This window comes from Ostrea edulis, chromosome 6 (assembly GCF_947568905.1).
Source record: "Ostrea edulis chromosome 6, xbOstEdul1.1, whole genome shotgun sequence".
In the NCBI taxonomy this organism is placed as follows: Eukaryota; Metazoa; Mollusca; class Bivalvia; order Ostreida; family Ostreidae; genus Ostrea; species Ostrea edulis.
In genome coordinates, this window is record NC_079169.1 from 52094431 (window position 1) to 52114976 (window position 20546).

The window sequence follows — 20546 nt, forward strand, 5'->3', positions numbered from 1 at the left end:
GCTGTCCAATCAGGGGCCGGGAGACCTCTACACGAGGAGCGCGTGACGTCTCAATCCTTTTATGGCAGTCACCCTATTTACTTTATCGACCCCCACCCTGCCGACGAGTTTCTAGGGTCGGGATTTTTTCCACATTTTGGGAAGAGAGAATTTACCAGTGACGTTTGGCAGTGAATCAAGGTAGGGAATGAATTTGACACTGTGAGATTATCTGGGAAGTAAGTCGTGTGTTTGTTATCTGTCTGGACTAAACGCACCCCCAGGGTCGGCGAGACAACGAACGTGGGCACACCAAACATAAGGTGCTGTATGTATCGGCCATTGTTTGGGAGTTTTTGTTGGGTTTTAGAGTTGAAAATGTGTGTGAAGTGTATTATTTTGTTTCTATTGTCTTATTTCCTGTCGGAGCTCGTGTCAGCGAGAAGTGTAGATTTTGACGACACCGGGAAATAAAAATCAATGTGGGTGTAGCGTGTGTGAAGGAAGCCATGTTTACCGGAGTGAAGTGAGGCCCGCGAGGGGGGAAACTAAAGAAAATGTGAAAAAAGAGAGGGATTTTTTAAAAAAGAGAATAATCTTTATATTTAAAGGGAAGTCGTTGAATTCAATTTTGTTTATATATATTTAGGCTTATAACATTTCACAAATGTTGTGTTTAAAGGTCTATATCATGTAAAGAACACACTGCAAGCTATTTAAAAAAAAATTGATGTGGATGTAATGTAAATTTCTTAAAATGACACGGGGGAAAAAAGAAGGGGGGGGGGGTGTGTGTGCCGGGAAAGTCAATCGTAGCTTATTTTTATGAATCCTGATCATTCTTATCGGTTGAAAACATTTTATCATACACAACGCAATGATATTACATAACAGACAGTCTTTGGTATTCTTGTGTCGTAAAAAAAATTCAAAACAAAAGCAATGAAGGGGGACTTTACTTTAAAAAAATTTATTCTAATTTTGCTCTAAATTTTGTATCTCGCACAGGTAACGTGGTAAAGAGAATCCTCTTAAAAATTTGTGATTTCTGTTTATTTTATGGATTATATATATCACAATTTATTGAAGTTTGAAAAGGATGAGCAGTTTAGATGTTATATATATTTTCATTTGTTTGACTAATAATGAGAATGAGATATTGAAACCAAAAAAAAAAAAATTGAGGCAGACTTAAATATTTACGAGAGGACAGCTAACAAAGGGAGTGAAAACCTTGAGCTTTTAATTAATGCATAAAAAACCAAGAATTTTGTCAACCATACTTTAATAAAACTATAGGATAAAGTCTAGATTATGTAAGAAGTTGAAAAGATTGAAGCAGATGCAGCAGGCTTCTCACAAAGCAGGGCTTAGACAATTTTTGTGTTCATTTTCCCCTTCATGTGTGCCAAATTGGAGGAGAGAAAAAAAGGCACAGGAGTTATTTAGAAACTCTTAAACTGTGCTCTGTGGAGTGATTTCTGACTGTCAGATAAAAAAAAAGTAAGAATCTTAAAAAGCTGTCAGTGATGTAAACTGCACACACCCATCAGATAGAGAATGAGGCTAGACGAACTAACAAGCTAGGTGGTACTGGAAGAAGACATGTTTAATTTTTAAATCCTCTTAGACTACTTATTTATGTTTTCCTGCTTAAATTCACTGTTGTGTTGTCAACAACCAGATATATTTTTTTCCCTTGAACTGAATTTTAATGCTGATTCAGAATTTCTGTTGTGTAGCTCATTAAGCATTAAAAACACCCATTAGTATGGCATTTAATAAAAATTCATGTGTCTTAATGATCACCCTGGTAACAAAAACCTAATTAGAAATGTTGCATGTTGAAGAATCTTTTCAATATTTTATAGAGATCAATAGCAGTAATCAAAATATTTATTATGCCCCCCTCCCCAATCGAAGTTTTGGGGGCAATTTTAGTTTTTGGTTTGTTTGTCTGCAAAAACTTTTGAATGGATGGTGATAAGACTTTCATATTTATCTTTCATTTTGGTATCAAACTTTTTGACCTGATAACCTTGGAGTTTGACCTAGTACTTTTGAAAAACTTGAACCAAGGTCATAACTTTTGAATGGTTAGTGATAAGGTTTTCATATTTCACATGTTTATCCCTTTTGACTAGACCTTTCTTTTAGTACCAAAATGTTTGACCTCATGACATTGACCTATGAGTTTGACCTACATTTGACAAACTTTAGCCTAATAGGCCATAACTTTTAAATGCTGACAGTGATGGGGCTTTCATATTTCACATGTGTAGTCCTTGTGACAAGACCTTTCTTTTGGGTATATCTTGAATGATTTATGTAACAGGAAAAGTTAATTACAAATGATCTGTGAAGGAGCAGAAAGTTTGGCAACAGTAATCACAGTACCACTTCATGGTTAGAAGAATCATTGATGTTTATTTAGATACAGTGCTGAAAACAAATTCATGTTTATTGCGAAGTGATATTTATTCCACTATGATAGGAAAATAAGGATTGATTGATTGAATATTGTTTAACGTCCCTCTTGAGAATATTTCACTTGTATAGAGACGTCACCACTGCCGGTGAAGGGCTTCAAAATTTAGGCCTATTCTCGGTGCTTATGGCCATTGAGCAGGGAGGGATCTTTATCATGTCACACCTGCTGTGACATGGTACCTCGGTTTTTGCGGTCTCATCTGATGGACCGTCCCATTTAGTCGCCTCTTACGATAAGCAAGGGGGTACTGAGGACCTATTGTAACCCAGATCCCCACGGGACAGAAAATAAAAAACAATTTTATTGGATATAATGAAATTTTGTTATAATGAACTGTTTTGCTGGCCCGGGGGGTTCGCTATAACCCAGTAGAAACTGTATTATTGATTTTAATACTTATTTACCAGTTTTGTCCCCTTAACTGTTTTATGAAATTCCTTAATTTGGAAACATTTTATGTATTTCTGTTTATAAGTGACATCATACAATCATTCATTTTCAGAGTGAGGCTAGGACAGGATGTCCTCGATCCAGCCGGGCAACACATCCGAGTGGCAGCTCTACAGGGTTCTACAGAGAAGCAACCTGTTACAGTACTACGACACATTCATAGCACAGGGTAAGTCATAGGTCAAGGACACCATAAATGACCTTGACATCAGGAAATGTTTTTGTTTTCCATAGAAACAATTACTCAATATGCATTGTCTTTCCCCACCCTTCAAAAAAATATTTTTTCCCCTTTTTTCAATTGATTTCAACCTTTTGAGAGAAAAATGTTTACGTAACAACAATGCAACAACTAATAAGTGTTAAATGTGAAATAAACCTCTGAGCAACTGCATGCACTGCATAGAAAGCATCTTGGATATAATCATGTAAACAGAAGGAAATAGTTTGAATTCATGGGGAATAATTAAAACACACATTGGGGGAAGCGTTGCCAGTTACCATATTAGACTCAGAGGTTGGGCAAGGTTACACTAACTGCATAAAGTTTTATTATCTTGAAAGAGATGTTATTTAGTTTCTAGAGATATAATTCAATTTTATTATTCAACTGTTTTGTCATTATTAATCCTTAAAACACACTCAATATTTATATACTCTCATAAGTTAAGGAACTCATGCTTGTACATTTCATTAATGGCTTGCTTTGTATGTAAGAAATGCAGAGCTTAGAAATCTTTATTTTATTTTATAAGATATAGATCAAGGAAAGAATGTCTATATTATATTGGATGTATAAACAATGGGATAATTTCTGTATGGTGGGCTTCATTGATTATACAAATATCTCATGAATCCATTGCTCTTGTATTCCTCTAAAATACTAACGACCTACATATTCTTTAAAGCTGTATGACCCGATGTTCATGTATTATTTTTGTACACAATTACTTTAAAGCAGATTAATTACTTTATAAAGTTATTAACTTTCCCTTAATTACATGCTTGAAAACATCTGCATGTAAAAGAAAACAGTGCGAATATTATTTAGAAAGTAAATATAGTGGCTACATATATAAATCATCCCATAATAGATGTCTATAAATAGACCCACGCGAGTCAGGGGAATCCCAACATGATGTATTAACTCATACGCAACTGTCTAGTTTTAAGGCTGAAAGAGCGTAAAACAACGAATTACTAAGAGGTATTTGATATGTTTATTTCTATTAAACTTATGGTACGGTACTGTTATAACAAAATACACAGCTTTACACAGATAAGACTACCAATGATTTGAAAGTTTGAACTGGTCACGTGACTGTCACTTGAAATAGCAGAGTGACGCGGCCGCGGTTATTTGTAAACATCGATTTAAAATCGAATTATTTGGGTTAAAACAGGTGAAATAATTTATGATATGTTGTACAGTCTCATACCTACATACGTGCTATGATTTAATAGCGTTTTTACGAGATGGAAAAAAATATTGTAATTCGGACCATACAGCTTTAAGCACTTATGATGTTAATGAAAAGTTTCATGTCTTTTAAATGGATAGTAGCAGAGTTGGCGAAAGAGCATAAAAAACTACCAGACATCATGTCCTGTAGATTTGGGATAATTCAAAAAATCTACCAGACAAGTTAAAAATTTATCAGACAGAATAAAAAATCTGAGATTGTTTCACCTTTTTTATTTTCAAACCTTGAGTGCTACAGTTTAAAACATTTACTTGTGTTTAACAGTTCTTTATGCTTTGACCACATATGAATTAAATGAGTTAAACTTTCTTATCAATATTTTGTAGTTTGATTTTCGTCCTTTTTGTTCAAAGGTGCTTGTGGATATAACCATATACCCCAGAACCTTCAGCCAGCAACCCCCCCCCCCCCCCCCCCCCCCCATTTACAAAAAATATCTATAGAACAAATATAACCATTTTCGTTTCTTTACTCATTCTACAATGCATGTTCACCATGAAACGTAAAACTTGCCATTTTTAGCATCTTTGATATATCTTAAAAGTAGGAAAGGTCGGAGACTTCGAAAATGAAAGTAGATAACCCCTTGGAAAACTTCACAAAGTACTAATAAAGAAAAGTAGTTGTTTACTCACTCAACCTTACAATAAAATTTCTTCAAACTGTGCAGCACAAAGCCATCCAATATTTACGTGATTTATTACATATAAATTTTCATAATTTGTAACCAACGAAAATCAGAGCTATCGCCACGGAAGTGAATAGTTATATTTATTCTAAAAATATTTGTTGTAAACTAAAGGGGAGGGAGATATGCAATCATGTTGACATACTGTTCAAGCACCTGTGTTTACACATTCAACTTTTTTTTTTTTTTACGTCTGAACTATGATTTTTCAACCATGTGATAGGCCACACAAGTAGAATGACATGCGTGATATTGAAAGCACACGCACGGAGTGGGCTTACAATTTCTGGGAAAACACATTTGTTGTACAAAAGCAAGTTATCTATTCTATACCAGACTTAAGTTTTTGCTTGCACAAAAGCCAATAAACAAACACAGATATGATCCCTTTTTTGTCTGCCAATATCTACCGGACACATGGTCAGATGAGTTTCTAAGAATTTCCAGACAAATTGAAAATTTACCGAAGATATCCGGTAGTCCGACGTCTTTCACCAACTCTGTAGTAGTTTAGTAATTAGTTTAAATAGATAGTAGTTTAATAACTAGTTTAAATGGATAGTAGTTTAATATTAGACTAGTTTAAATGGTTAGTTTTGTTATTCTTATGTCCAGTGAGATTTTTTGTTGTTGTTCTGAAAAAGTGGTGTCTATGATAATCTGTGATACAGTATAAATTTAGGGACTGGTGATTAGTTATTTGTGATACAATGTTTAGGGTTTTGATAATGTGTGGTGACAGTTATTTGTGATACAATATTTAGGGTTCTGGTAATTTGTGGTGATAGTTATTTGAGATACAATGTTTAGGGTTTTGATATGTGTGGTGACATTTATTTGTGATACAATATTTAGGGTTTTGATGATGTGTGGTGATAGTTTTTTGTGATACAATATTTAGGATTGTGGTAATTTGTGGTGATATTTATTTGTGATACAATATTTAGGGTTGTGGTAATGTGTGTGTAAAACGTACACCAGGATGTCCCCCTCTAGATATGACTGGGGCCTTAATCCCTGATTTCCTGTCAGCTGTGGAGTTCCTATGGCAATACTTGACATTTGTATGTCCTGGTCCTGTGGATTTCCTCCTGGTGGTGGGGGGAATCAGGATACCAGAGAGAGAAATGACAAGATGTTGGAGGAAGTGGTGAGAAGTCGGGGAGACACACATTTTCTGCTTGTTTGTGTCGGCCCAGTCTGAGTCGTGTACGGAATTAGTCACTCCCCGACAGTGTAGTATCAGAGCCCCCCAGAGCTTCAACACTTCCTAATTTGTCTTCCAAGTTTTCTGTCTGTCAGGTTATTGAATGTAGAGAAGATTATATCAATGATTATTTGATATTGGAAGAATTCAGGTGTAAAATCTGTTGCAAAAACTCCAGATGACTTGGCAGTTTCTTTGTAATCAGCTATTTTTTTCTACCCATTGGTACTGGTACCAGTACCCATTCAATTGGAAAAATTGGCATCAAAATCGAACAAATTGGGAATTTTCTACCAAAGTATCGGCAAATGATTTCAATTAAAAGAAAAGAAAAAAGAGAACAAAACAAGAAGTAGTCATCTCTTTACAAACTTTTTTACGGTAATATTTGCTGTTGTGAGAGATAAAGGAATCGTCGTAGGCTCGTTTTGGAATTGTCGTAGCTCTTCAAAACACGCGCACTGCCATGATCTGTACTTTCCATTTAATACCGGAAGTGAACATTTTAGTTAATTTGTACAACGTTTCAGACTAAGTAAATTACTATGTCAGCGGCTGGTCTATTTTTTGGCAAGTAAATTGGGAATTTTTAGTCTCAAAATTGGGAAAAATCAATGGTTTTTGGCATTGGGAATGGTACTGTTTATCGGTACCAGTTATATAAGGAGAAAAATCGCTGGTAATGCTGGGTGTTTCTACATATAGAACTTATTAGGATGTCCACAGTAAATTATCTGTCAGGAAGATTATCACTGATTATTGATATATAAGAATTCCAGTGTTTTCTCCAGGTTTTTTTTTTTTTTGGTGATACATATGGAACTATGGAACACATTTGTTATGCCCACAGCACCAGTAGTAAGGTAACTATTTATCATCTATAAAACCCTCATCTTAATTGTCACCCTCTTCATCCAATTGGATCATTTTCATACTGCCTGAAAATGTTTTGGGGGAGCATATTGTAGCTGTCGACTCTGTCCATCCGTCCAAACTCATATCTCCTAAACCTTTCATCAGTTATTAAACATAATTGATCACAAATGTTCCTTGGGATAGGGACTTTTGGACCAAGGCCATTTTTGAAAGGTCAAGGTCAATCAGAATGTATACCTTATATAAGGAAAAGGTTACTTATTTCAACCGTTTTTAATAGGTATTGATCATATATCATACAAATGAATAATATGCTTTCAGACAAAGGTCACTCAATATTATTTGTAAAGGTCAAGGTCACTCAGAACATATATCTTATTCAATTTCAATTTAATATCATATCAACAAACTTTGATATCATTTTGTGAGTCATTCGTCATGTGCAGTTAAGTTCAATGGTTAGATCTATGCAGTTCAGGGAGCATCTATTAGTTTGACTAATATTCTTGTTTCAAAATGTTGGAGTTATTTTCCACCCATTTACGGCATTTAAAAATGCAGCTTAGAATCCACTGTAGCCAATGTTGAGATCAGATGATGAGGTTTAGGTGAAGACGGACTGATCCATTGTTAACAGCGGGTTTTTTTTTTAGCAGTGTTGCCCATCTGCTTGATTATATTTGCTTGGCTCCATTAGATTAGATATCTTGTCCTTTAGTTCAATAAAGGGTCTGTCCTGTGTGACAGGCTGAGGGTTTGTTTCTCTCTGTGGTTTATTATTTGATTTTGTGTCATGGTTGGTTTTTAGCTCACCTGAGTGGAAAATATTCTTTTTTTCTCTAAAGTCTCTTTTTGAATGCGATTTAAACAATTGAAATGCATGTTTAAAGAAAGTGGAAATCTGTCCACAAAAATTATTCCCTGTCTGGGTAGAGGTTCTGGTCTGAAAGAGGGGGGAGGGGGGGGGGCAAAATTATTGTATTGCTTTATATCTTTTTTTAGGTAACCTGAATCAAATGTGTGTATATATATGTGTGTGTGTGTGTATATATATACATATATATATATATATATATATATATATATATATATATATGTGTGTGTGTATATATATATATACTGGGCAATATTTTAGAAATATATTAAAGGTTTTCTGTGATGTAGTCACATAATCAAAGATAAGTAGGTGCATGGAACTCGGCTAAATGAACAAAGTAATTTGATGAACATATATTATTTAATTTACTGTTTGGATCAAAGGAAGGGGATTTAATATAGTATGACCTTAACTTTTGACCTTGAGAATCAGAATGCACATTTCTCTTGCCATGAGGAACAAGTGTACCAGTTTTGATGATCTTAACCTTCTAAGTACTGTTTTTATCAGACCCACAAGGTGCTGATAAATGGATAAATGCGCCGAGTCTTACTATAATATGACATATCCGTAGTGGCCACACTCATGAATAATCCTGAAGAAAAAGGGTACTAATAATTAAGACTATAAGATCATCGAACTTGGTATACACATTCCCCATAGTGTTGCTATCACGGGGTTTTATATAGCTCTAAGATGTTACTTAGTCTACCCATTTCATATTCATGGGGAATATTTAAGAATCTGGCCTGGATTTCTCAAAAAGAACTGAAGTCGAAACTTAGACCTAAGTTTAGAGGTTTTGCTCAAATTTTGACTGCTCAAATGAAAGAAAACCCAAACTTAAGTTTGAGATTCTCCCCTCCCCCTCCCAAGAAATCAAGCCAGGGATGAGGTCTTTCTTGGATTACAATATGTCTGAACACACATATAAGTGACTGATCTCTGATCATTAATTACTATATTAGACTTTGATTCTTAGACTAATAGAAAATAACAATAGAATATATATATACTAGTGCTCCCTTGATATATTGCCAACTTCTGTTCAAGATGAATTTGGGCAATATAACAAATTCACCATTACTGACAATTCACTGAGCAGTCAAAAGAAAATTGCTTCTGTAAATTTATTTGGGCTCCATCCTGCATATAACATTTAGATACTCTTGAGTTTAATTCAGCAATTATTTGTAATTAACCTGAATACCTTGTCCAGACTGTCAAACTTCACCACACTGCTCCCAAGGTACAGGTGTGATTACTGATGGGTGTTAAGTAATTGGCATTGTTATCTAGGGTAAACCCTATAGAATTTGACCATTCATGTGTGAAAATCAGTGGCATATGGCATTATGCAGGGTTGGCATTATAATGGGTGTTAACATGGGGAGAAATCTGTTCCTTAGGATTTTCAGCAATAAGCAGGGGTGGCATTATAACAGGGGGGAGGGGGGGATGTTGACAGAGCACTGTATAAACATAAAGTATTTTTGTTAAAAAATCATATTCAATCATATGTATAGGGTATTTCTTCAGTTCAAGAGTTTTTATCATCTGTGAAAGGAGAAATATTCAGCCTATGTCAAGCAGTAGGAAAAAGAACCATGATAAATTCCTGTGTCAAGTATATTTTGAAAAGTAATCACTTTGCTTCTCAAGTTACGATATAGTAGAGTTAAATCTTTGATTAATTCTAGAACTAGGATTTCATTGATAACTCTCCGATATTGCGAATACTAGAGAAAGTTTTGAAAGAGCATGGTCAGATCCAGTTTTTGACCAATGAAGGGTTTATTTGCACATTATAAATCCTTCCTTTGATTACTACTGCATTGCTGAATATATTGGATGCACATTTTTGCCTCTAGAACATTGGTTTTTTTGGGGGTTTTTTTCCCCACTAGTTAAAAGAAAATCAAAGTTCTTTATGAACCGTAAGATTCATTGAAAGGAACCTTATCTATGAATGGTTGAATTGAGATGTAACAGGCTTTTTGATTGGTTGTAGGAGGAGATGATGTACAGCAGCTGTGTGAAGCAGGGGAGGAGGAGTTTCTGGAGATCATGGCTCTCGTTGGAATGGCGAGTAAACCCCTCCATGTCCGCAGGCTTCAGAAGGCACTCCAGGAATTTGTTCAAAACCCAGGTAATTGATTCGGGTCTTCTGTAGACCTCAAACTTGAATGTGATTGTGTGTTCAGAGAACACAGTGTTTTATTGACTTTCAGCGTTAAATCGAACTTGGCTGACATACTATAAAATCAGTGATTTTTTTTAACGTTTAATATTTGTTGTTTCCATAGTCGAGACATTGAACACAAATTTAAATCGAATGTACTACCATCAAGAATGACAACTCTTTTGCTCCCATAAATCTGCTGTTTTCTAAAACCATAAAAATTTTACATATGAAAATATGTGTACAGTGCAGGAGTATAATATCTAAATGTTGGTTTTTTACAGGAGTATAAAATTTAAATAATTTTTTTTACAGCAGCCTTCCAAAGCTCTCTACCAGCATCATCATCCCATGTGTCACCCCAGACAATCACCACTCCCTCGTCACATCTAGCAACCATGGTAACAACAGTCCCTAAGGTAGAACTCTCCCAGCCTGTGTATCCTACTGTAACCATGACCACCAGTTCCTCATCTTCCTCTGTAGGCTGGGCCCCCAGCGTCAGTCCAGGGCCGGCCACCAATAACTCCAACTCATCTCATGAAAGTGACAGCAAAGACCTCTGTGTAAGTTACACAAACAATAAATTGCTTTCTTTGTTGTTTCATTGGGTGATGAAGGTAGCAGGCATTGCAGAAAAAATTCATATACTGTGTTAGTGGGTTATGCAATTTTTTTCTGCAATGATTGCTACCTTCATCACCCAATAAAACAACAAAGAAAGACATTTTATTGTTTATATTTATATTTTTTTGTATTTTTAGAAAAATTTCAATTAGATTTAAGTACTGAAATATCATACCGTTGACCCATTCGTTATGTTAAATTGAACAACCAATGCACCCTATGACCTTGATGGCGCTCCATATGTGGTAATGATTACGCAGACAGTGGTAACTAAAAAACCAGATCAAACTACATGTAGTTTGCAACAAACATGTATTCATTATCTATGGTGAAAGCAAGTTATAAGCCATAGTAGACTTGTCTTTAAGTGATATACTAATATAGATTTATCTTTAAGTTAAATAGTTTAAATAGCAACAAACTCTTGTCTATCTTATTATATGTCAAAAACTACCGACCGAAACATTTTAGTCATATACCAATACTGACTTGTGTGCAAATCATATTCTGATTGTTCTCTTAAGATTACATACCCAAAATGTACCATGTTATAGAGGATATATTTGGGTTTGTTTTTCAGACAGAGAAACAGCAGCTGAGGCCAGCTTCCTCCACCTCCCCTACCCCCACTCCCATCCTGGTGGAGAGTCAAATAAACGCCATCGCTCAGGCGGCCGCACGACTTGCCAAAGAATTGCCTCCCTTCGACATGAAGAAACTAAACATGAAGAAACCTATTAATAAAGAAATCATGGTGAGCTTAAATGAAGAATCCAAATGTTAGGGGTGGAGCAGCTGTCAACAGCAAAGAAATGCCTTCTGTTGTACAAAATAAAGTACTAGGCATTGCTATCTGAGACCTTACTGTTGATTCCTAAATATATGTGAGGAATTTATTATCATGTAATTTCGCGAGAAGCGCCACTCACAAAATAAAATTACTCGTTTTTATTTTGATATTGTAAACTGACCAATTCATGTTCTCCCGATTTTACGTCTACAAGTCATTTGTGATATTAAGTACTGGCGTAAAATAAGGAATCTACTGTACTATTACCCTGAAGATTTTATTCAGCGTGATCCTGTGTGGTATTGGTACCCTGAGGAAGATTGGGGGCTTACTGTTTCCTGTCTGCCATTGTAGACAGTTTCATTGTAAGTATTTAGTTATCTTAGGCTGCCATTTGACACCACTTGTACTGATATCTGATGTGGTTTAATTTACAGCAATTAATCAACAGTTCATCAGAAGATGAGCCAAACAGAATGGAGCATTTACGAAAATATGCTGCAATATATGGTCGCTTTGACTCGAAACGAAAATCAGAGAAGCCAATGTCATTGCATGAGGTAAATCTTTGACAAAAAAATAGTCAATTTCATTTGATGTTCACACAATAGATATATAGATAGTTAAAGAGCAGGTTTTGACATATACAATAACAGTTCTTTCAATAAGAATCAGGTGGCCATGATGTATTGCCTGTTCAGAACTTAGAACTACAGGTTTAAAATTAGAATTTCAATATCCTCCCCCATTGCAGATTTTTTCTTAAGAGTATGCCTTTGGTTGCTTTATTTTTCATTTCCATTTCCCCTAACTATTGAAGGCCAAGCATTGGTACTATGCGTGTACTCAAAATTCATTCTAAACTCTAGCGTATTGACTGTGGTGCAGTCATCACACACCCCCTGTCAGTGTTAACGGATTGTGATAGTCCAGTTCTTAAAAAGATGTATTCATGAACTGCAACACTTTTTACAGAGGGGATAAAGAATATCTGACATTTTGTAAAGTTTTGGAAAGTTCGACATTGATATTTTTGTGAATCAAAATTTTTTGAATGATTACTTTCTTGCTAAAAGACTGATGAATATCAGTCTATTTTTGTTTTTTGTTTTGTTTAATTGGGAAATGCAATAGACCTTCAAAATTGCTAGAAGTATCTGTATAGGAAATCTAATAATGCTAGTGTGTATACTGTGGTTTGTTTGTAATGGAGTACTGTGTCTTGTCAGATATCTGTGAATGAAGCAGCAGCTCAGTTGTGCAGACATATGCCCACGTTACTGACGAGGCGAGAGGATCTGTTCCCTTTGGCTCGTCAAGTGGTCCGCGACAGCGGCTATCAGTACTCAAAAGGACATTCCAGGTACAAATTTTCATCTGATAGGGTTTGAACTTCCATCGAAGGTTGACCCAAGCCTCTGAAACCTATATTTGAAGTACATGTGTTTTTCAGAAATATTTTTGAACTGATGACATTACATAACCCCTCCAAAATAAATGCCGTATAATGGAATGCCATCTTGTAATGCGTAAATAATGCAATCGGAGGATTATTACATTGAAATGTGACATACTCTCTTATAATTCTGTGTAGGATAATTATCAATTCTCAAGGTGAGCTAAACAGGAGCAGGCCATAAAAAATAATTTAGATCCATTCGTAATGCAGAGGAGGGGGTTGTGGGACATACAGTATAGAGAATGATAGATTAATTGTGCATGTTTATTTTTTCTTCATGGATAAAGGGACACAACTCACATTAAATCCATCTATATGTGGCTAACCAGAACGTATCTTAGGTGACGAACATGTTGAATGTTAATGAACTAATAAAGCATGCCAGGTTAAAAGTGGTTACTGATGTCCAGTAGACTTTGTTTTGTTCCAGTTGTTTATTTTTTGCATTCAAAATGACTGATAACACTGAGAGATTATCAAATTTCATTTTTTTTTTTCCAGTTTAGTGTTTCAAGTTGCTGTTCTGTTGATATAGGTCTTTGTGTTTTATTCTCTTTCTCTGCTGAATTTTGATGTTTATAATTTATGAATTAATTTGTAGTAATAGGTCCGAGTACCAAATTGTCAAATTGTTAAAAATTAACGAGTTTTTCTGACCCTGGATTCTTCTAACCTAAGCTTGCGGGGATGGTGGTATGAACTGGACAATTTTTTGTACTTTTCAGGGCTTCAGACATGTTAACTCTGCCGTCCGCCAAGAGGTAACTAGTTTTGTTTTCACCTGTTATTTTCTCTCATTTTCATCAGTCATATTTGAATCATGTTTTATTTTTCCTCTCTCACTCTGATTTCTGTGCACAACGAGTACCTAACTGTAACTCTTGTACTGTGTGTGTGTGTGTGTGTGTATGTAGTGATACTGACACAGCGCATATCTCTCCCTAGATCAATAACCCAACACCTCCCGAGTTCTGTGAAACACAAATTGACTTTGGCTCTTCCTTGTTGCCGTTAATTATTCTGTTTGCAATCTGTATTGTATTCTATAGCTTTATAACATAGAAGCAATTTGAACTATTTCTCTTTTTTCCACATGTAAAGAAATACATGTCAAGTTTTAACACTACTATTTGCATAACACTTTTCTGTTTTGTGATAATTTAAGTTGTGGATGTGTTGGTTCTTGATCAAAGATGGCATTCCCAAAATGACAGAGTTCTCGTTAACGATCTTTACTACGTCACCTTCTGACTTACCAGCTCCTATTACCTTACAGATTGAACGACCTGATGCTTAGTGGCGTCTCGGGGAGCTCTGGCGGGGGGAAGAAAAAGTTAGACAGCGGGTTTTTACAGATGTATGTCAATCTGTGCGAGAGTAATCCGGGGATGGTAAAAAATCCGGAGGACTCCGTAAGTCTAAACTTTTTTTTTACTTTATATTGAAGGAAATTTTTGCAGGCAAATTGATTGGAATATATTTGAATTTTAAATATAATTTTCATATTGCAGATTTTATTTTTTTTGATTAATCATGCTACATCTTTGTGAAACAAAAGACTGCTGAAGGTGGCTCACTACACCTTGAAAAAGTTTATCAGATCAGCACGAAATGATTTAATCGTGAAAGATATAATGATATGTACTATGACTACAGGTACATATGTCAAAAAAGGCAACCCCCCAATAAATATATGCAAAAAAAACATGATTTTCAAAAATTCATTTTGATGAATAACGCAAAAGACACTGGCAGATTTGAACTTGAGATCTGTGGTTCAGTAACCTGAGATCTGTGGTTCAGTAACCCGAGATCTGTGGTTCAGTAACCTGAGATCTGTGGTTCAGTAACCCGAGATCTGTGGTTCAGTAACCTGAGATCTGTGGTTCAGTAACCCGAGATCTGTGGTTCAGTAACCTGAGATCTGTGGTTCAGTAACCCGAGATCTGTGGTTCAGTAACCCGAGATCTGTGGTTCAGTAACCCGAGATCTGTGGTTTAGTAACCTGAGATCTGTAGTTCATTAACCTGAGATCTGTGGTTCAGTAACCCAATACTGTATGCACTGAGCTTCACAGATAAACGAGCAAATTGATCGATACAAGTATATTCACAAAACATTTGAATCTCCATCATGTGGTGTCATAATATGTATAAGTTTTGATGTAGTGAGCTACCTTACTAATTTATTTGATTTTCAGAAAGAAGAGCAAATAATACCTCAGATTTTATCTTCAGAATTATTCATTAATCTGATGAATATTTTCAGGAGAAAATGTCTCGTTTGATGGCAGAGTTGACTGTTGTAACTCAAAACCAAGAAATGCTCAAAGCGCAGTTAGTCACAGCGAAAGAAAACAACCAAACGGACCTGGTGAACTCACTTCAGACTCAAATAGAACAGGCCACCGCCAGTCAACTTCAACTGTACACGGAACAGAGCGAACTCATTCGCAAACAGAGGAGGTAAGTCAAACTCACTACAAACTCCGAACAGGCCACAGTAAGTCAAACTCGCTACAAACTCAGAACAGGCCACAATAAGTCAAACTCGCTTCACACTCAGAACAGGCCACAGTAAGACAAACTGACTACAAACTCAGAACAGGCCACAGTAAGACAAACTCACTACAAACCCAGAACAGGCCACAGTAAGACAAACTCACTACAAACTCAGAACAGGCCACAGTAAGACAAACTCACTTCACACTCTGAACAGACCACAGTAAGACAAACTCACTTCACAATCAAAACAGGCCACAGTAAGACAAACTCCCTGCAAACTCAGAACAAACCACAGTAACTCAAACTTAGAACAGGCCACAGCAAGACAAACTCCCTTCAAACTCAGAACAGGCCACAGTAAGACAAACTGACTACAAACTCAGAACAGGCCACAGTAAGACAAACTCACTACAAACTCAGAACAGGCCACAGTAAGTCAAATTCACCTCAAATTCAGAACAGGCCACAGTAAGTCAAACTCACTTCAAACTTGGAACAGGCCACAGTAAGTCAAATTCACCTCAAACTCAGAACAGGCCACAGTAAGACAAACTCCCTGCAAACTCAAAACAGGCCACAGTAAGGCAAACTCCCTGCAAACTCGGAACAAACCACAGTAACTCAAACTTAGAACAGGCCACAGCAAGACAAACTCCCTTCAAACTCAGAACAGGCCACACTAAGACAAACTCTCTTCAAACTCAGAACGGGCCACACTAAGACAAACTCACTACAAACTCAGAACAGGCCACAGTAAGAGAAACTCACTACAAACTCAGAACAGGCTACAGTAAGTCAAACTCGCTGAAAACTCAGAACAGGCCACAGTAAGTAAACTCCCTTCAAACTTATAACAAGCCATAGTAAGACAAACTCGCTTCAAACTCAGAACAGACCACAGTAAGACAAACTCACTACAAACTCAGAACAGGCCACAGTAAGACAAACTCTCTTCAAACTCAGAACGGGCCACACTAAGACAAATTCGCTGCAAACTCAGAACAGGCCACAGTAAGACAAACTCACTACAAACTCAGAACAGGCCACAGTAAGACAAACTTCCTTCAAACTCAGAACAGGCCACACTAAGACAAACTCGCTGCAAACTCAGAACAGGCTACAGTAAGACAAACTCACTTCAAACTCAGAACAGGCCACAGTAAGACAAACTCACTTCACACTCCAAACAGACCACAGTAAGACAAACTCACTTCACACTCAGAACAGGCCACAGTAAGTCTAATTCACTTCAAATTCAGAACAGGCCACAGTAAGTCAAACTCGGAACAGGCCACAGTAAGACAAACTCCATTCAAACTCAGGACAGGCCACAGCAAGACAAACTCACTACAAACTCAGAACAGGCCACAGTAAGACAAACTCACTTCACACTCAGAACAGGCCACAGTAAGTCAAATTCACCTCAAATTCAGAACAGGCCACAGTAAGTCAAACTCACTACAAACTCAGAACAGGCCACAGTAAGACAAACTCCCTGCAAATCAGAACAGGCCACAGTAAGGCAAACTCCCTGCAAACTCGGAACAAACCACAGTAACTCAAACTTAGAACAGGCCACAGCAAGACAAACTCCCTTCAAACTCAGAACAGGCCACACTAAGACAAACTCTCTTCAAACTCAGAACGGGCCACACTAAGACAAACTCACTACAAACTCAGAACAGACCACAGTAAGAGAAACTCACTACAAACTCAGAACAGGCTACAGTAAGTCAAACTCGCTGAAAACTCAGAACAGGCCACAGTAAGTCATACTCACTTCAAACTCAGAACAGGCCACACTAAGACAAATTCACTACAAACTCAGAACAGGCCACAGTAAGTCGAACTCACTACAAACACAGATAGAACAGAGCTACTTTATTGATGATTGGTACGACTGGACATGCCAATAGGTCCAAGATGTCTAGAGCATTTGAATACAATTTTTAATTTGTGGGTAGCATTGGTGCTAAATTTCTTGTTTTTATACGTCATTGTACCTAAGGAATCCACCTTTAGAAATCTGCTGACAGGTTTATTTTATAATGTTCAAACCAGCTCAATTATTTAATAGGTAGCATAAGGTCAGATTTAAAGTAATTAAGCATCTCCTTGATAATAGAAGATTGGGTGAAAAGAAGATTGGGAAAAAAATTTGGGTTTGAAAATATTCATAGGTTTGAAAATATTCATAAATTGTGAAAGTTTTTAAATATTTACAAATTACGGAAGATATAATTAAAACAACTCCATATGAACTCATGTTGTCATCGTTGATTTGATAGCAAACATTTAAATGTACATACACTCCATTTTTTTATGCTTAATTTTAATAAAGATATCAATACCTGTTATAAGTGATAAAGTAACGAGTTGATCCTACAGTACTGTAGGTGGAATATGGATATATCCTACTGATATGAAATTTAACTGTAAACATTTTCATTCATGAAGTACATGTACTTGTCAGTTGTGTATGCTTGTAAAGATTTATTTATTTATTATTATTTTAGGTTAACCATGGGAACAGCATTTGATGATGATACAGGTAAACTTTCTTTACACGTTTCTTCAAATTTACATTTATGTTTTTTGATTTATCAATTATTATTTACAGTAATACCAGGATATGTATTGTGTGTTAGTGAAATGATTAAAAAAAATTTTTTATCACTGCTCAAATTTTAAATCTGTATGTGGCTAATTTTGTGTGTTCTACAGTAAAACTTAGTGAAGTGATTCATTATAAATGTAACTACAGGGAACGAAATTACTTTGCTGCAAGTGTGAATTCATTATCAATGTTTTTGCTGTAACCATGTTTTACTGTAGTTGGTAAAATGCACCTCTTCTAAATGATTTATTGTCATTGATTGTTCAAGTTGGTTTACTTTAAATTTTCAGGCTCTGATTTTCCAAGTGGAGCATCATCACCAAATAATTCTGGAGATGGTGAAGATTTCAACCAACAGATCAGACAACACCTGTACGCATCAGGGGAACTGCTCAAATCTAAACCAGCCATGCAGAACACCTTATTTGATGAAGGAATGCGAATAGCCCAGCAATTTGGTTTGTCGGATTTTGCAGAAGAGTTGAAGGGTCTGGCAGACACAAGCCCGGAAGAAGAATCAAAGGGAATCACAGACCCCGTGAAAAGAAAAGCAAACTCAACGAATGACAGTGAAAATGGGGACTTAGATACAGAGGAAACCTGTAAAAAATTGCGCCTGGAAGTGAACGGACAAGAAGAGGAGGAAGAGGAGGAGGAGGAAGACAGCTAACTGACGCGTTCTCTAGAGTTTTATACATTTACATGTTGTTATACTGGTCTCATTTTGTTTTCTTGTACCTTTGGCAAAGGTAAAGGGAGATAATTAAGTTCATCATTAATCATGTCATTAAAGATTTTATGCCAACATATTACTAATGTACAATATCATCGTGTCAGGGACACAGCAGTGCTATTTGTTGTAATCAATTTACACAACATTCATCCTATTCAAAATCAGACGGCTGTGATGTGCATGTGTTCTATTTTTATGTTTAGTATCCAAGAGATATCTCTATCACAGTCATTTAAATGTTTTCATCAGATACATGTACATGGAATTTAAGTGCACATCAATTTTTTTGTGCGAAATCTTTTTCTATGCTATTCGCAATATACCGATTTTTGAACATTTTTGATGGAGATAAGATAACACAAAGCAATATAATTTGATTGTTGATAATGAGGCTCTTCTGTCATCCATTTCACCTGGGCCAAGTCTTGATAAAGTACTACTATGTTAAATACGTGATTGTATGCATCAGACGGACTTAAACAGACGATATTAATGATGATTGTGAATTCATGATTAAAATGGTTTTGGGGTGCTTTTGAATCAAATATTTGATAATCATGTGCTGATTCTGTGAATTAAGTTTGTGTTACAAATGTGTTATGATGAAACAAGAAATCCTATGTATAAGTGTTACAATAATTTTATCTGACAAAAGCAGTTGATTAGCGATAGAATGTAATGAACTTGTTGTTGATAATACTGGCAGTATAAAAAGCTAATTCCAAAGGTATACATAATTCTTGGACCATCTAATGGTACAGACTTAAAGTATTACAACGCAATATTTCTGTGTCTAACACAATGGAACATCGTGCTGTGGTTTGCCTTCGTTATTTGGGAAGGTGACAGTGGAGGGTGTGAATGAGGTCATTCTTTTTACATTCAGTCGTAAAAACATGGCATGTATATCAGCAAATGTTGTCAGAGTTATACTTATTATTATTTATTTTCAATGTTTTCATTAAAAAAAAGCCAGGAAGCTTACTTTGATTTAGTGTTATCACCATAGGTACTGAGACTCAGAGAGTTCCTGTACAAAGTTTCTGAGACTCGAAGAGTTCCTGTACAAAGTTACTGAGACTCGAAGAGTTCCTGTACAAAGTTACTGAGACTCGGAGAGTTCCTGTACAATGTTACTGAGACTTGGAGAGTTCCTGTACAATGTTACTGAGACTCTGAGAGTTCCTGTACAATGTTACTGAGACTCAGATAGTTCCTGTACAAAGTTACTGAGACTCTGAGAGTTCCTGTACAAAGTTACTGAGACTTGAGAGTTCCTGTACAAAGTTACTGAGACTCGGAGAGTTCCTGTACAAAGTTACTGAGACTCGGAGAGTTCCTGTACAAAGTTACTGAAACTCTTGAGAGTTCCTGTACAAAGATACAGAGTTCCTGTACAAAGTTACTGAGACTCGGAGAGTTCCTGTACAAAGTTGCTGAGACTGAGTTCCTGTACAAAAAAGTTACTGAGACAGTTCCTGTACAAAGTTACTGAAAGGTGAAGGTAATGAACAGCAATCAATCTCATAACTCCTACAAGCAATACAGAATGGAGAGTTGGGCAAACACGGACCGGCCCCTG

At 36.2% G+C, this 20546-nt stretch overlaps 1 protein-coding gene across 4 annotated transcripts in view; it reads left to right on the forward strand.

Moving 5' to 3' along the window:
• The window catches only part of LOC125645882 (NGFI-A-binding protein 1-like), a 20789-nt gene extending 841 nt beyond the window's left edge, over positions 1 to 19948 (forward strand). The window contains exons 1-12 of one of the 4 annotated variants that reach the window (XM_056139895.1): positions 1 to 180; positions 2973 to 3089; positions 10064 to 10201; positions 10550 to 10800; positions 11442 to 11615; positions 12089 to 12211; positions 12881 to 13014; positions 13836 to 13871; positions 14387 to 14522; positions 15379 to 15575; positions 18131 to 18165; positions 18522 to 19948. The exon at positions 1 to 180 is cut by the window's left edge and continues 841 nt beyond it. In XM_056139895.1, the coding sequence (XP_055995870.1) occupies positions 2990 to 3089; positions 10064 to 10201; positions 10550 to 10800; positions 11442 to 11615; positions 12089 to 12211; positions 12881 to 13014; positions 13836 to 13871; positions 14387 to 14522; positions 15379 to 15575; positions 18131 to 18165; positions 18522 to 18901 (1704 nt within the window). In that variant the 5' untranslated portion in view covers positions 1 to 180; positions 2973 to 2989 and the 3' untranslated portion in view covers positions 18902 to 19948. Of the gene's footprint in view, positions 181 to 203; positions 308 to 2972; positions 3090 to 10063; positions 10202 to 10549; positions 10801 to 11441; positions 11616 to 12088; positions 12212 to 12880; positions 13015 to 13835; positions 13872 to 14386; positions 14523 to 15378; positions 15576 to 18130; positions 18166 to 18521 lie in introns of those variants that run through there. The other 3 variants (XM_056139896.1, XM_056139897.1, XM_056139898.1) reach the window with 3 other exon arrangements.
• Positions 19949 to 20546: the final 598 nt, after the last annotated feature.